This window comes from Numida meleagris, chromosome 17, assembly GCF_002078875.1.
Source record: "Numida meleagris isolate 19003 breed g44 Domestic line chromosome 17, NumMel1.0, whole genome shotgun sequence".
NCBI lineage: Eukaryota > Metazoa > Chordata > Aves > Galliformes > Numididae > Numida > Numida meleagris.
Genome location: NC_034425.1, coordinates 563,291 through 579,987, shown reverse-complemented (window position 1 = coordinate 579,987; position 16,697 = coordinate 563,291). Strand labels below are relative to the sequence as shown.

The 16,697-nt window shown below is 49.3% G+C and overlaps 1 protein-coding gene across 4 annotated transcripts in view; it reads right to left on the bottom strand.

Moving 5' to 3' along the window:
* Positions 1-16,697, bottom strand: part of DNAH9 (dynein axonemal heavy chain 9) — a 175,860-nt gene that overhangs the window by 116,588 nt on the left and 42,575 nt on the right. For 3 of the 4 annotated variants that reach the window (XM_021414422.1, XM_021414421.1, XM_021414423.1), the window contains 9 exons: positions 15,075-15,285; positions 12,674-12,801; positions 12,065-12,173; positions 10,889-11,036; positions 9,101-9,275; positions 5,436-5,609; positions 4,551-4,758; positions 1,298-1,463; positions 586-688 (listed from right to left, as the gene is read on the bottom strand). In XM_021414422.1, the coding sequence (XP_021270097.1) occupies positions 586-688; positions 1,298-1,463; positions 4,551-4,758; positions 5,436-5,609; positions 9,101-9,275; positions 10,889-11,036; positions 12,065-12,173; positions 12,674-12,801; positions 15,075-15,285 (1,422 nt within the window). Of the gene's footprint in view, positions 1-585; positions 689-1,297; positions 1,464-4,550; positions 4,759-5,435; positions 5,610-6,965; positions 7,046-9,100; positions 9,276-10,888; positions 11,037-12,064; positions 12,174-12,673; positions 12,802-15,074; positions 15,286-16,697 lie in introns of those variants that run through there. The other variant, XM_021414424.1, reaches the window with a different exon arrangement.

Sequence of the window (16,697 nt, the reverse complement as noted above, 5' to 3'; positions counted from 1 at the left end):
CCTTTCCTCTCCTTTCCTCTCCTTTCCTCTCCTTCCCTTTCCCTTCCCTTTCCCTTCCCTTTCCTCTCCTCTCCTTTCCTTCCCCCTCCTTCCTCCTCCTCCCCCCTCCCTCCCCCTCTTTCCCTTTCCTTCCCCCTCCTTCCCTTTCCTTCCCTTTCCTTCCCCCTCCTTCCCTTTCCTTCCCTTTCCTTTTCTGAGAATATAGTGCCAGCTCCATCAGGAAACTTTAGAAACCAAAAGGCTTTAATGAGCTACGCTCCAGAGGTCACTAGCAGCTAAACGAAGGCAAAATCTGTTTGTGGGAACCCAAAGCTGTCCCAGAAGTGGGTGTTAAACCGGCTGGCAACTTGTGACACTTCCCTCTGATGGAGCAGCAAAATGTGAGGAAAAACAGACAAGGGAATAGGAGTCTAAAATAACGAGTCTGCAGCCTTACCCCTGCAAATTTCGGTCACCCAACCAATTAATGCCATTTCTACTGATAAGACAACAGCAGCATCTCTCTCTGGTTTTCCTCTGGCCTCATGCTCAAACAACGCCCTGCAAAATGAACTGGCAGCAGGCATGCCCTGCTCAGAGCGTTACCTGCAGGCGTGGGTTGATGCTGAAGCTCCCCGCCGTCGGGTTCATGCACGACACATACTGCACGTTTGTGATCTCCTTCAGTGACAGCTTGGTCCTGTCGTACCTGCAGGCAAAACAAGACAGCAGGGTGAGCACGATGTCTGGGTTGGCTTCAGGGCTGCACTGGAGGTGCATGCCCAATGTTCCCTATACACAGAGCTGAGAACATCCGTGTCCCTCGCAGCGCTGCCGGCTACAACGTATAATTGCACTGATCTCCTTCCCAAGCATTGTCACTGGTTTTTCTTCAAATTATCTCTGCTTAGAAAATGTTTGTTTTCTGCTGTCTGAGTGCAAACAACATGAGGTGCTTGCAGTGAGGGCTCAGCAGGGATGCTGCATCCCCACAGGGGCTGGATCCGCCACCTCCCCCTGCTCTCAGGATTGTGGGGCATCAATGCTGAGCATCCCGCTCCCCTCTGCCTCAAGACTACAGCTGCACACCACGCCAAGAGCAGAGCCAAGCACCTCTCAGCCAGGCTGGGAGCAAGCGAGCTGGCGTGCTGGGGAAGGGCAAACCTGAGTGTGCCCCAGGATCCTCCAGCCCAGAAAGATGCAATGGCAAACACGGGCCTGGAAGGGAGAACTGCACTGCAGCATCCTCCCAAAAGCCATCCCGAAATCTGGGCCTGAACAAAAAGGTCTGAGCAGCACAGCCTGGGCAGCCTCCTACCAGTGGCCATAGTCCAGGTGCTGCCTGATGAGCGTATGGGGCTGCACCGTCCCATAGGCATCCACTGCTGGCATGTTCATGTCATCGATGAAGTAGATGAGCTTCTTGGTGCCCGGAGGACCGTAATTTCTGCCAGCCTTTTTCTCAAGAGGCTTCTCAAGCACACCTGTACGGAGGCAGAGATGCAAATTTAAACAACCACGGGGTCATGGCTGAAAAATAGAACAGGTTCCCCCCCAGCTCCATGTCATGTCACATGCAGCTGCACCAGCCCAAGGAGCTGTGCGATGCATAGAGCAGGCAACCTTTAGTTTTATTAACAGGAACCACACAGGTTCCCTGTTTCCCAGAACGCCCAGACCTTCCCACAGTTTGACAACACTCATGTCCAATGTCAGCCGCCAGATTAGCCCTCAGTTTTCAGTAGGGTCACGCATGAGCAAGGGAAAGTACACAAAGGAGAGTTTGTTTCAGTGCTTTGGAAGATATTACTTAGTTTTAGCAGAAGGCTGAGGTTACATGTTGTAGATTATAAAACACGGTGCATATTTACAACACCAGGCTAGTATTTAATAAAAACCACTCTGCCTTGCTGTGCATAACATCTCACAGCTATTGGTTCCTTTGATTCTGAGCTACCTTTACTGGCTCAGCAAATGCAAAACCAAACAGAAGCAGCTATCTTCTGTTGGGTGCGATGCATTCTCTCCCATGGGCCGACTTGGAGCGCATTCCATTCTGGGGGGCTCACTGCCACCAGCCCCAAGAGCAGGATTAGTTCCATTTACACAAGGCTGGGTTGTCAGCACATCCATAGGAGCAGGGCAAGCAGCAATTCTTTGTAATTAGGCAAGACCTGCGGATGTAAATGGGACTGGGAACTTTAATAAAACTCTGTTTAAAATGTACATTTAATCCAATCATTACCACGTGCAGAAGTTATTAAGGGAGATTTATGTTCTGTTTTTTTCAAGCTATGAATTATATATGCTTTAAAGCACCATTTGTTCTGGTTTTTTTTGCACTGCTCCAGTGCACTGCAGACAGCTTTTCCTTCCCACTCCTCAAAATTCAGCCCACTTCTTGTTGCAGACAGTTGCTGCACAAAGGAATGAACTGTGCTGAGAAAGATGATGAATCCTGCCTCAGCGGAGTATCTCTCCCCCTTCAATAAAACCATAGGATTTGAGATTTCTGGTAGCAAGTTAAATTAAGTGTTTCAAATAAGCATTTAATTTAAATTTAATTAGCCCGTAATGAACATATAAAATCAGCCCTTTTTGAGGTTAAACAAGTATTCAGGAGATTCATCACACTGAAGTGCAATTACTGGGGATCAAGTGACACGTTCGTGAAAGCTGCATTTTAATTTGAAGCCACATCCCACAATAATAATAAGGGTCCACGTCTCTACCTCTGTGATCCTGCATACTCCAGCTAGAATCTGAAAGAAACAATCCCTGCAAACGAGATTTTGCAAGCGGCATTCCTCTATGTGCTGCCTGCTGATGGTGGGGGTGGGAAACAAGCACCTTGTCTAAGAAATTGCCAGCTTGAAGGTTTGGGTCTTTTTTTTAAGGAGATTAAAAAAAACAAAAAACAAAAAACAATGAAACTGCTTTGTATCCATGTTTTACAAATTTAAAGCGGTGCCTGCTGGGGAAAAAAGCAGCCAACTGACAAACTGCACCAAAAGGGACAAATTAACTCTAAAAAATGAGCAGCGGGGAAGCCTGCCGAGCAGAATAGATCGGGCTTCCCAGCACAAAGCTCGCAGCCACATCTTCATCCCTGAGCAGGATGACTTGCTCCGCTCTGCAGAGGAGGAATGTCCCCATCTCAGCCCACAGCTGATGGCTGCAGCAAACAGGCACACTGCTGGGGGTGTACAAATCGCAGCGCTGCACACGGTAGCTCAGCCCATCCGCCAGCTCCAGGGCATCCCACAGAGAGCCCAGAAAGGAAAAATGGGACCAGGCAGTGGGAGAGGGAGTCCTCTGCCAGCACCCTGCTCCTGACAAGGTCTCAGTGATGCTTCAGGGACTGTGCTCCCATTTCGGGCGGCAGGAGCAAAAGGACTTCAGGCCACGTGGGTCACAGCAGGTAAGGGTGTACAGGGGTGATATAAAGGCAGTGCTTTATTTCATGATGACTCTCAAGTGCTCAACTCAAAACGAGCTGGGCTGTTTCATTCCTGGTTGGTAAAAACACGTGAAAATAACTTTTTTTCTGTCTTCTGGGCAACTCAAAGTAAAAAAGCATTTCCGAAACACGCCACTTTGCAAGAATCCCCTCCTTCCTCTTTGTTTCTGAAGAAGTCACACAGCAAACTGACCTTGCCTTGGTCCCCAGGGCCACCAAGTCCCCAGGGCTCTGAGCCCCCCTGCAGGCTGGGGGCAGACCTGGTCCCTAACGGGACACAGAGGACAGCACCAGGAGCAGGCAGCCCTGGCTCCCAGCCTTGCCCATCTCCCTTCACACCATCCTCCCTGGTAACTGGGATGCAATTCTTGTCATTGTGTCCCAAGGACAGTTTGGATCCTAGCCAAGGATCCTATCTTATTTTACATGGGCTTAAATTCAAGCATCTTGAAGACAAACCTCAAGTCAAGAATGAGCTTCATGCTGTGCAAAATAGCAGTGGATTTAAGCATACACTTTAGCACAGTCCCGAACTGTAGTCATTGGTGCTCAGAATTCAAATTCTCATGTTGGAAAACATCATCTCCCATGAAACCAGGAGCTGAGGCCTTCACAGAGTCAGCGCAGAGCACACAAACCAAACAAAGCCAGTAGGTGACCGGGCAGCTCACCTATGGTTTCCCCTCCAAAGCGCAGTGCATGTCCCACTCTGAACCCCATGGGAATCCTGGGCATCGGGTACCATGCAGGCAGAACTCATAGGATCACTGAATCACAGCATGGTTGGGTTGTAAGGGACCTCACAGCCCCCCCAGCCTCACTCCTGCCACGGGCTGGCTGTCCCCACCACCTCAGGCTGCCCAGGGCCCAACCATGGCTTTGGACACCTCCAGGGATGGGGCACTCACAGCTCTTAGGGCAGCAGTGCCAGAGCCTCACCACCTCTGGGTAAAGGATTTCCTCCTGACATCTGACCTAAACATTCCCTCTTTTAGTTTAAACCCATTACTCCTAGTCTTATCACCATCTGCCCATGTAAGAAGTCATCTGCCCACTGCCACCCCTCTGTCGATGCAGCCACGAAAGTCCTGTGGCTCGGCTGCTGCCTCACCTTGCAGCATGGCTGAGGTGGTGTAGTAGTTGAACGGGACCTTCTTCACCGTGTATGCGTCTGTGTCCAGCGAGGACAGCTTGTCCCCCACCAGCACGGACTTCCCAGTGCCCGCGCTGCCCACCAGCATCACGGGGCGCTGGCGCTCCAGGAGCCGGTCCATGAAGTACCGCAGCCGGACCGTCTCGGTCGTGGGCACGAGGCAAGCCTGGGGTGGGGGGAGGAAGGAGAAGGTGAGCAATTCCCACCACTGCCACAATCCCACAGCCACGCCTGGGGAAGCAGAAAAACTGGGAGAGGCGGGAATGGGTGAGGAGACTCCAGTTTGTAGACCGCACTGGGAAGGTGAACGATACGCAGCTGCCAGCCATTAAAATGGAACTGTCTGTGCAGATGAAACCCTGACAGCTGGATGCTGGCAGCAGCATCTGGCTCTCCCCACAAACACACATTTTGCTAAAACGGGAACGACTTTTTCAAGCCATCAGCTCACAGTGGCACTTCTAAAAGGAAAGAGAAGCGTGGCTGGCAAATGCGGTTCTCTACCTGCAGACATTTTTTGCTGAACTCCTAAAAACATCTCTATTTTGAGACAGGCACAGGACGACGACGCGGTGCCTGGGGGGCTTTGTCACGATGCCGTCCCACATCCCACTTCTCCCAGTGAGCTTCAGCCAAACCCACCTTTCTGCACACAGGTCGTATGTGAAAGGCCAGAGCAAGGCTACTCTTCACTGTCCAAGCACAGTAATGAAAACTGGATGATTTAGTTGTACCCCACGCAGAAAGGCACTCATGTTATGTTCTTGATGTTTAATTACGTGCCATCCCAACGCCCGCCTACAGTCACCAAACGCACGACCAATCTACGCAAGGCTCACAAACCTGTAACGGCATTTCTGGATCAAATTCAAACTGGGGGATCAGTTTAGACCAAGGCTCAAACTTCTTTGTTTCTGGATCGATGTAGAAGTCGAAGACTGTTCCCTGAGAGGGAAACTTGATAGTCTTGAATTCTGCCACCCACCACTTGCTGAACTCCACCCTGTAGTCCACAAGCTGCGAGAGAAAAAGGGAAGGAAATATGCTAATCTGAAGGAACTCATCAGTGCTGGAGAACGTTCTCTGTCCCAGTCCACCAGAGTGGGATTGGTGCTTAAAACACATTCCACAGTATAATGATCTTATTCTTTTTCCTATTATTAAGCCTAATTTTTCATTTTCTTCATTTCTTCTCATCGCTCTTATTTACCCAGCGAAATAATTCATCCTCTGTGTTGATCACTCTTGGTATGTCTCACAGCAGATAGATGGATCAATTTGAAAAAGAGCAATACGTGCCTGTGACTAAACAGACCGCTTGATTGATTTGTGGTGCCTGCTTCTTCCAACAGACAAGGACACAACATCCGTCTACACCCGTGGCCATGGTTAGTCAAAGCATGCATACTAAAGCCTTTCCTCATAAATCACAGCACTCTATTAATATCAGTTGTTGTCTTCTGGCTTCTTTTAAACCACAGTGTTCTGGAGAAACAGGATTGTGCCAATGTACCGAGGCAGCAGAGAGGGGCCGTGCCCCCTCAGCTCTGCTTTTTGCCATTCCTTATTACGTCCTTCCAAGCATGGAGATTTTGGAGCATTTTGAATTTTGCAAGAGCTGAGATTACCTCAGTGCTGGTTCAGGACTTGCAAAATGTGCTTAACTTCCTCCTCTGCCATGGATCTCCTGTCTGACACCGGGCAAGCCCGCATGCAGATCAGGGGTATTTCAGACCTCTGCCCCGGGGAGGAGTGGCAGGGGAAGGAGGGGAAAGACGCTGTTAAAAATATGTCTGGAAAACACCGGATGCAAAATGTAGCCAGCTTTAACAGTACAGAGTCATCCTGGGGCATCTATGGCACTCTCCCCCCATTGCCATGCCATGTGCTCTCTCAGGCCAGAAGCTGGGACTGCCAGAACATTGCTCCCATGCTGATAAGCCTCCATCAGGAAACAAGGGCTTGAATTGAACCGAACATCCTCTGTGAAGCCCCCTGAGCCACCACTCATCAAAAAGCCTAGAGGTTCTTAAAACCAGCTTATTAGTATTCCTGATTTTGCATCCTCATGCTATTCAGAGAAGGGGAATAACTGTAATTCTCCATTCTCCCATTGTCACAACCGCTCGGTGCCAGCAGCAGAGCAGCCTTCAGCAGGAGGGATGCGCAGTGGTGCTGGGAGCCTTCTCGCAGCGCTTCCCTCGCTCCTGCAGCCCAAGCAGCTGCACGGGCTCCAGCCCCAGTCCCGCTGCCAGGATGGCCTCCAGCTCAAACTGCTTCCTTAATAACAACCCTGTACAGATTGCCACTGATCTCAGAGCCTGGAAATGGCAAATTCATCATCTGGTTTTGTACAGGGGCCCCGCTACCCACCACCATGTGCGGAGCGGTGAGAAGCCTTCCAGACTCTTTCTCCTGACATTTCAGCAGCAAAAGGTCAACACGAAGGGCACCTTCAATGGAAAGCAATAAACAGATTTTATATTGGATCATTTTTCATCAGGCTTCCCCACACTTGGACCGCCGTACCCTTGCTCTCAGCGCTGACATTTACAGAGCATCGGAAGCAGCCCCACGCCGGGCAGCCACCCGCAGGGACACTGCGTGCATCCTCCTGCAGCTCACACGGGGCTCTGGGAGCGCACCAGGCCCCGGCAGTGCAGAATCGGCTGCAAGCAGTGCCAGGGGTGCAGGAGCAGAGCTGTGGGGCTGGGGATGTGGCACCCACTGGCCACGCAGCTGCGCTCCAGCCAGCTTGCTGAAGGAGCTCCTGTGGTTACACGGCAGTCTGCACTGCTGGAGCAAGCAAACACAGCGCTTCCCACGTTTTGTTGTTTTCTTTTTTATCCCCCTGCACCGACAACACTAAGGCCGATTATTTCCCAGCTATCACATGGGAAACAGAGGGGTTAAGGCCTCCACAAGGACTGCAAAAGCCACTCTCATGCATCTCACGCAGAGCCAGGAGGCATCAGGGCTCTTGGTAAGCACCAAGCCTGGCTTCAGTTGCTCATCATTTCCTTTGCCATGAAGCAAACGTGAGCAGTCCAGCAGGTGTTTCTGGCCTGTGGTAAGGCATGCTGCACCAAGCTGGGTCATGAAGCTTGGAAGCAGGGCAGAACAAGGGAACAGGGGGGAGAGAAATGCCCCTTTATCCTCTGCTTCCCCAGGGCAACTCTAGAGAAGATCCTTGCAAGACCCGTGGTGCTCCCACACCAAAGCTCCCACCAAAGCAGCTGTGTTCCAGATCTATTTTGAGCACCAGGGTCTGAAGAGGGATTTTAAATTGTGCACTATCAAATGATGACCTTGAGAAAACTCAGTCTTACAATAATAACATCGTGTGAGGGATCACACCCACCTCATCTAATGCAAGCTGATGGATACGGAGACTGACAGCTGCAATTAATCTATAGGATAGATGTGCTGTGGGAAGCAGCATAGGGAGGAGTGCCCTGCCTTTCTCTGCCTCTCAGACAGGAGCGTACTTCGACTGTCAGAGGCTGGTGATACGTGGCCTGATTAACACTCCTGCCCCAAGAAAACCCTGGTCTCTAGGTTGTGACCTCAAGAGCTGGTCTAGGGTCCAAAAGCTTGACTATGCCCAGCAGCTCATGCCAGGGAACCAGCTGCCTGCCCAGACGGAGCTCCAGCTGCATGCCCACCACCACCCACCCTGACCTCCCCAGCAGCTGGTGAGGTGGCTGTGCAGCTGCTCCTCTGCACTAATGCAGGGGCAAGGGAAATGAGAGGTCCAACAAAAGCAAAAAGCCTTGACCAGGCCTAAGAGACCCACACACTCTAAAGAGGGACCCTTTTTTCACATTTCATGTATGGTTACTGCAGATTTTCAACAGCCGTGTAACAATTCTGACCAGACTGAAGACTTAAGCACCCAAAGGGCACCACGTCTTTGATCCTCTCTGACAGCCCTGCTCCAGCAAACAGCACCTTGGAGAGCACAGCCACTACTCCCACCTAAAAGGACACCAGAGTCCCCAGGGCCCTGCCGACGACTTCTCTTTCTTACACGCATTTATCAGAAATCGAGGACTAACCGATTCCTGATGCACACCTGTTTTTATGAAAAACCAGTGGTGGCAAAGGACGGGCTGGTTTGTGTCACACAGCGCAATGGCTACCTGCACAATCTGATGGCTGAAAGGCTGCTCAGCTGATAATACATCACCTGATAAACCACACTTAATTTGATCACATTAAACATATCCACACGTCTCTATAAATTAACTTTGTGTTTCTCCCCAGTGAAACATGTCTGTGTGAACAAACATCCCTTCATCACTTGACCCCCCCAACTTCCTGTCCTGGTGCTATGAGGCTTCTGCAAAGTGGATTGTTGTGTTCATCTACATGCAAGCCCCAGGAAACCAGCATTACTGATTGATAGAGCACTACATTTTGGAAAGTATTACAGAAAAAAAAAAAGAAGAAGAATAAAAAAAAAGAGACTTGCATAGAAGATTGATGAAGCAGCAGCTTCTCATTACCTGGTCTTGAAACATCGATCCACCAAAGGCCCAGACAGCAGCAAAGACAAAGTAAAGTTCATACAGCTCCTTGGGACAGTCGGGAGGCGTGTTCTCCTCCGTCAGGAGGCACTCAAGGAGGTAGCACAACATCTGAACCACGCTCTGCTCGGGAATGGGAATAATCTTCTTAAACCTAAGGGATGGAAATTGAAAGCACGGGAAATGTAATTGGGTCCAGCACTACGGTTGCTCACAACACAGGAAGACAAGCCTAGGAATTCTTTTTCAGAATATTAGCATTTTACTTTTCTTCAGAGAGTGTCTTATTCACGAGTGCAGCGATAAAGAGAACCCTCATTCTCTTCCCTGGACCTGCTGGCGCTGGCACATATACAAGTAATAACAGTAATCGGAAGTTTCAAGCATTTTAAAACTTTGATCCTCTTGAAAGAAGAAAAATGGAAGTCTTGCTAAAGGCAATGATTTCCTGCGAACACGGTGAGTTCAAAAGCGGTCAAATAGAGGAGTAATAAAATAAACCCTTTCATCTTGCCATTTTACATTCATTTAAGCTACACTTACAGAATTCCAAACTAATATTCTAGCAGCACTGAAGTCCTCCATAAAGTAATTATAGCTATTTGAAAGGTTGGTTCTACAATTTCTGAATTAAGCAAGCTACCAAAATACTCAGCTCAGGGCTGTCTGCAGCTAATCCTATGGATTTCACACTCTGACACAACAGTGTTCAGCAGAGGGGGAAATGTCCACTGGATTTTGTTGCTAGCAGCTACAACCAGCTTCATCTCACAGGGAGCAGTTCCCTACTAACTCCTGCCTAGCTCTGATTTCCAAAGGCCACTGTCTTCACTAATTCAGAACCTTCTGACACGTCCTCATTTTGATAATTGATAACGCCAGTGCTCAACTGTATCCTGCTTTTTTTGGTGGTGGTGGTGGGGGGGGTTGTTGTGGTTTTTTTTGTTTGTTCATTTGTTCATTGGTTTTTAAAGAGAGGTGGAAGCAAGCAGAGGATGTGAGAAGCATCCTTACTCAGATTTGTTGGGACTCTGCTTTGGCCAGTCCTCATCACATGAGGAATAAGAGAGCTCTCTCCCTTGATTATTGAGCACAGGACTTCTCTGTGGGCCCCACCTGGGAACTAACTCAACCCAAGAAGGATCAGGCCCTTCCAAAACTCCAAGTTCATATGCATTGGACAGTTGTCCAACTGTGAAATACATCCAGGCTGGATGTCTGCACAGACTGATACTGCTCTGTTCAAATGCATCGGGAAAAGAAATTCAAGAGAAAATTGCCTCAAGAGCAATCCTACCCTCTCTCACAAACATGGGAAAAAAGAAGGAAGAAGGAAAAAGGAGATCTGATCTCTCCAGCACCCGCACTGCAGACTGAAAACTCCTCTTCAGCAGTGGTCTAAAATCTGCTCTACTGAAAAACAGCTTCTGGGATGGACTCAGGTCCAGCCCAACACTTTGGGAGACTCAGAAGGCTTTCTCTTTAGGACCTCCTGGATTTACTTTCAGAGAGATGCAGAACTGGCACAAGAAATACAGGCACAATCAAAATCAGAAGAAAACCAGATCTGCCAACAAAAGAGGGCAGGAGTGTTGCCTCATTTCACTGTTTCTCTGCAGCTAAGCCAGTGATGCTCAAAGCTCTTAAGGGGAAAGAGAAATCTTCTCCCCTCTACTGCCATGTGTTCCCAGCCCCAGCAGAGTACAGCCAGTGTTGGGGCCGAGCATGTCCTCCTGCCCTTGAGGAAATAGTCACTGCAGACAGTACCTTGTCCTCAGGGTGTCCAGGCAAGGTGGCAGGTACTTATCAAACAGAATGGTCAGGTTGGCTCTTTCTGACTGGATCTCTCGCTTGTCAATCCAGCTGCTCACTGGGGGATTCCAGCCCAGATCTGCTGAATTGATGTACAGGATCCCTTTAGGGTAAGAAAAAAGTACCATGAGGACACAGCAGAGACCACTCTTGGCCTCCAGCAGAATTGCTCAGCAGCTTTCACACAACCAGCTACACCTGGGTGCCCCATTACACACCCCATCATAGAAGGTATCCACAGCCCAGGCACTACTCTGCCCTCCACCCCCACCACCACTGTAACCATCCTTCATCACTGAGACAACAGCAACAGGCAAAAGCTGGCTGAGAGGGCTGAGGGGCTGTGCAGCTCTGTCAGGGTGTGCCATGTGGGCTCCTCAACACCAACACACCCAGGTATGGGGCGGTGTGGGGGTTCCATCACCAGGAAAGGTTAGCAGAAGTTTGATATCTGGTGGACAAAAATCTGAACATGAGCCAGCAGTGAGTGCTTGTAGCCTGGAAGGCCAAGAGTACCCTGGGCTGCATCAGCAGAGGGGTGGCAGTGGGCAGGGAGGGGATTGTCCTCCTCTGCTGTGCCCTTGTGAGGCTCCATCTGGAGCACTGTGTCCAGGCCTGGGGCCACCAGCACAAGAAGGATGAGGAGCTGTTGGAGTGGGTCGAGAGAAGGGCCACAGAGATGCTCAGAGGGCTGGAGCACCTCTGCTATGAAGAGAGGCTGAGGGAGCCAGAGGTGTTTTTATTGCTCTTGGCCTCACTCCCCTAAAATGTAAAAGTAGGAGACACCTTCACTCCCTCCCATGCTTCATGCACTTTTCCTGAAGATCAGAGGCTCTCTGGGATACAGACTGTTCATACAGGGCCCTGCACAACCAGAGCACTCTCTTAGCACTGCTGCTGCTTTCATCATCCATCAGCATCAGAGAGCTGTGGTTAAACCTCCAAGATGCATGGATTTGGGGTTAGGATCCCCAGTTTGTCCAGGTGCTTCAGGGATATACTCTGCCCACCAAAGGCAAGCGTGATCCCAGTTGGGAACTGTCAGTGGGGTCCAACAAAAGTCTGGTGAATGGCACTGGATCCCAGTTGGTCCCTGCAACACCCCGGAGTGAAGGTCAGACCAGGACTCACCAGCTCTGGACACGGTCGCTGGGGTGGCTGTGCGCAAGTGGCTGATCTCAAAGACCAGTCGCATCGTTGGGTTCAGGGGGATTCTCTCATTGCTTGCCAGGGTCAGCACCTGCATAGGGCAGACAGACCAGCAGCATAATCCTGAGGTTAATGCATCCCCAGCAACAGGAATGACAAGTGCTCAGTACTTCGCATTCAAAACTTTGGTTGCTGTCAGACCAGTTCTTCCAAGCACAGCAACTGATTTCTAACAGGTAGTGGAACGATCCCTCTCTCTTCCACAACCCAGAATGAACAGCACTCCCTTGGGGTGAGAGAAAAGCTGCACAATTATGCCCTATGCTCTATTTTTAAAGGGCCTGCAGTTATTATCAGGACATCTGTGGTTACTCGTGATTCCAGTTCCCCAAGAAAGGGAAATTCTCATGAAAGCATGCTATTTTCCTCACACACCATTTTCTTTATGCAACATTGTTTGGTATATCTGAGAAAAATACCATCATAACTGCATTATTTAAGGAGGTGTTGCTTCTGTGTACGCATTTCTCCCATGTTGAACCACACCATACAGTTCAAGGAATGTCTGCTTCTTTAATTTATATTAATTACCTTATTATCATCCATCACTGTATTAAGAGACTCAATCCACATCGGATCAATATCTCCGTCTAGTACCATCCACTTGGGGCCGTCGTGTGTGATGTTGGCCAGCTCCCTCATGATTGATGAAAACAGCCCTGGGAAGATGACATGAATATCCTGACGAACAAATCTGCCACCTGCTCTCTAACCACTTTCTCCAGCATCTTGCTAAACATTATCATAATTAACGCTTTCATCTTAAGCATTCAAAACTCTGTGCACCTGTACATGTTTTAAGTAATAAATACTTCTGTATCACAATATGGGTCTAGTCTGCTTTGAAGGAATCGTTATGTTATCAGTCAGCAGCACCTGAACATGACTGCAAACCCATACACGAGCTTCATTCCCACTGAGAATAAGGGGAATGAAAAGTGAAGAGGAGGTGCTAAGAGGCAAAAGAAAGCATGAATTACACAATGAAGGGAAAACCATTTGAATTTGCCTCAGAATTTCTTATAAGTGTTTTTTTTTTTTTTGTGGCTCAAAGTATTTCAGGGAAATCAAGATGCATTAAACGCGGGTTCATGGCTTTAGTGAGATTGAGGGGAGAACAAGCATGGGATGGCATTGAATGTCAGAGCAAAATGTCAGTAAAATCAAGGAGACGGAGAGGATGCAGTGTCTCGAGGGGAGTAAATAATGAATGTTAAGAAGAGCAAGGAGGCTGGGAACAGAGCAGCAGTACAGCAGAACAAATGAAAACTCCACGAAACCACAGCTCTCTTCTACACAGGGAAACGGCGAGGGAAATGCTGGTCTCCATGAAAAAACATCAGGCAAACATGAAAGAAAAAAAAAGCATCTCTCCTGATGAATTGTTAACAAACACAGTTCTTTTCTCCAGGACAAGCTACTTCTTTGTGACCCACACCAGGAATGGCTGGTGGCATGATATGACTGAAAACAAAGCTTGCACATAGCAAATACAGAAGAATTCACCTGACATGGATATCTGATTCTGAGATCAAGCCAAAAAAAGAGCACTCCACTGGTTCTGCCTCTACACAACCCCTCACTGTTGAACACGTGCCATGGAAACTGCCTCTGAATCTGCTTCAAGATCATTACTATCAGAAATATCTACTGTCTCAGAGCATCAATGCTCTCCTCAAATGCTCTGTGACAGTGATGGGGAGAAAAGTGCCTCTCTCCTAACCTTGTGCAGCCACACCACAGAGCTGTCTTGAGGCTTTAAAGAGGAGCTTGATTTTATAAAGCACACTTTTAGGACTCCCTTCTGGGACCTTCTCCTATCTAACACGTACAGCCTTTTCAGCTCCTGATAACAAACAGTGATGGGATGACAGCATCACTTCTTGTTGGACTGTGGAAAAAAAATCTCCTTGCTGCTATTTGGCCAAAAGAAACAAAGTTTTCAGGAACAGCTAACACAGAAAATGTTTGCCTTTTAAATCTCAGAGCAGAGTCACCTACGCTCCCTTGAAATATTGCAGGGCAGGCAAGCCAGGGTGCATGCCTTTACCACATCCCCTGTGCTGCTGCTCTGTGCCACCTGCAGCCCTCCATCCACTGCAGCCTCCTGCACAGCCCTGCCTGTGTCCCGCACTTCCCTCCCTCACTTTTCATTTAGGGTCCCTAATTACAAGTCAATGAAATTAACTCTGACACTGGAGCAAAGCGGGGGATCAGGAGGGGTCTGTGGTGGGGGCCAGGGGAGGTGGGTGACATTTAGTCTCCTTATCTACCTTTGATGAGATTCTGGCCGAGGATGACTCATGGCAATGCCTTCCCTCACCTCGCCCACATCTCCCAAACCAGCTGCGAACGTAAATCAAAACTGCATTTCTGTATTAAACACAACCAAGAGTTGTCTGTGACCTTTCAGCTAGTTTTAAACACATGGCTTATTTTCCTCAGGAGTGATGAGGACTGACAGACTGGCAAGCGCTGGTGTACTGCAGAGATGAGGCAGCAACTCGGTGGAAAATGCTGTGGTGGAAAAGCATCACTTTCAGGGCTGGTGCGTGTGTTCTGCCAGAAATGGAAACCCGGTGCTGGCACGTGCTGGGGTCCCCAGCACACATCTCTTTTCTCACTGCTCCAGCCCACTCTAGATAATCCATCCCATGTAGAAACCGGTAACTGCTGGTCTTAAGGGACATGACACTTATCCTCAGGGCAATAGGATAAAGCAGGCTTATGTTACACTTCCCATCTGAAGATCAAGTAGTTAAAACATCCTATAAATCCTTTTGACCACAAGCTCTCACGTGGGTGTGAGCAGTGGACGAGCACTGGGCTTTGAGACCTGCGTGCAAAGAGTCCTCCTGGCTTTCTCAAGAAGTTCATTAAAAAAAGCCAGCCCTTCTTTATGTACAGATTCAGGGATGAAAATACACTTTACCATCTTTCCATTCTCTTGTTGCTGGGTTTATGATGCCAAAAAGCTCATCGTTGGTGACTGCTTTGGGGTTGAGGTCTGTCCAGACAGGTCGTCGCTTCATTATCTGGTAAGTCCTGTTCAGGGACCTCATCACCTGTGACTTGCCCGTGCCCGCGTTACCCACCACAAAGACAGAGTGCCGTACTCCCAGCAGCTCCTCCAGTTGCACCACCTGAGAAAAGCATGCCCAAATTTCAGACAACGATCCCATATTTAAGATCAGATCTACAAAGCAGCTTCTACTGAGCCTTTTCTTTAGAAGGATGTGACCAAGATATGCAAATAGACATCGCATTTGATCTAGCCGCTCTGTTCATGATGGGTGAGAACCTCAGACTGCAGACAAACCTCCAGCACTATTTTGCCTGACCAGTCTGGTGGCCTTCAATGATGGAGTGACAGCATCAGTAGACACAGGAAGAACAATTGATGTAATCTACCTGGACTTCTGCAAGGCCTTATCTATAGTCCCACATCACATTCTTATCTCTGGAGGAGAGATACGGATTTGAGCTATTTGGACTATTCAGTGGATAAGGAATTGGTTGGATGGACACATCCAGAGGCTTGTGGTCAGCAGGTCTGTCTAGGTGTAGGTTGGTGATGAGTGGTGTCTCCCAGGGGTCCATTTTGGGACTGGTGCTCTTCAACATCTTTATCAGTGACACAGACAGTGGGATTGAGTGCACCCTCAGCAGTTTGCTGATGACACCAAGCTGAGTGGTGGAGTTGATACAACAGGAGGGGATGCCATCCAGAGGGATTTGGACAGGCTTGAAAAGTGGGCCCACGTGAACCGAATGAGGTTCAACGAGGCCAAGTGGAGGGTGTTGCACTTGGGTTGGGGCAATCCCAGATATACATGCAGACTGGGAGAAGAACTCCTAGAGAGCAGCCCTGCAGAGAAGGACTCAAGGGTTCTGGTGGACAAAAAGCTGAACATGAGCCAGCAGCATGCTCTCGTTGCCTGGAAGGCCAACAGTACCCTGGGCTGCATCAGGGATGGCAGCAAGCAGGGAGGGGATTGCCTCCTCTGCTCTGCCCTCTGGAGACCCCATCTGGAGCACTGTGTCCAGGCCTGGGGCCCCCAGCACAAGAAAGATGTGGAGCTGTTGGAGTGGGTCCAGAGGAGAGACACAAAGATCTCACCAGAGGGCTCCTATCATCTCCTATGAAGAAAGGTTGAGGGAGCTGGGCTTGTTCCGCCTGGAGAACAGAAGGCTCCAGGGAGAACTCATTGTGGTCCTCCAGTACTTACAGCAAGCTTGTAAACAGGAGGGAGAATGACAGGCGGAATCAATAACAGAGGGGAGATTTAGGTTAGTTGTCAGGAAGAAATTCTTTACTCAGAGGATGGTGAAGCCCAGGCACTGCTGCCCAGAGAAGCTGTGGGTGCCCCCTCCCTAGAGCTGCCCAAGGCCAGGCTGGAGGGGGCCCTGGGCAGCCTGTGCTGGTGGGAGGCAGCAGCCCACAGCGTGGGGAGTGGAACTGAAAGATCTTCAAGGTTTCTTCCAGCCCAAGCCCTTCTATGATTCTGTGATTTGTATTTCATAGCCATTGGCCATCAAGGCTCTGCTCTCCAGG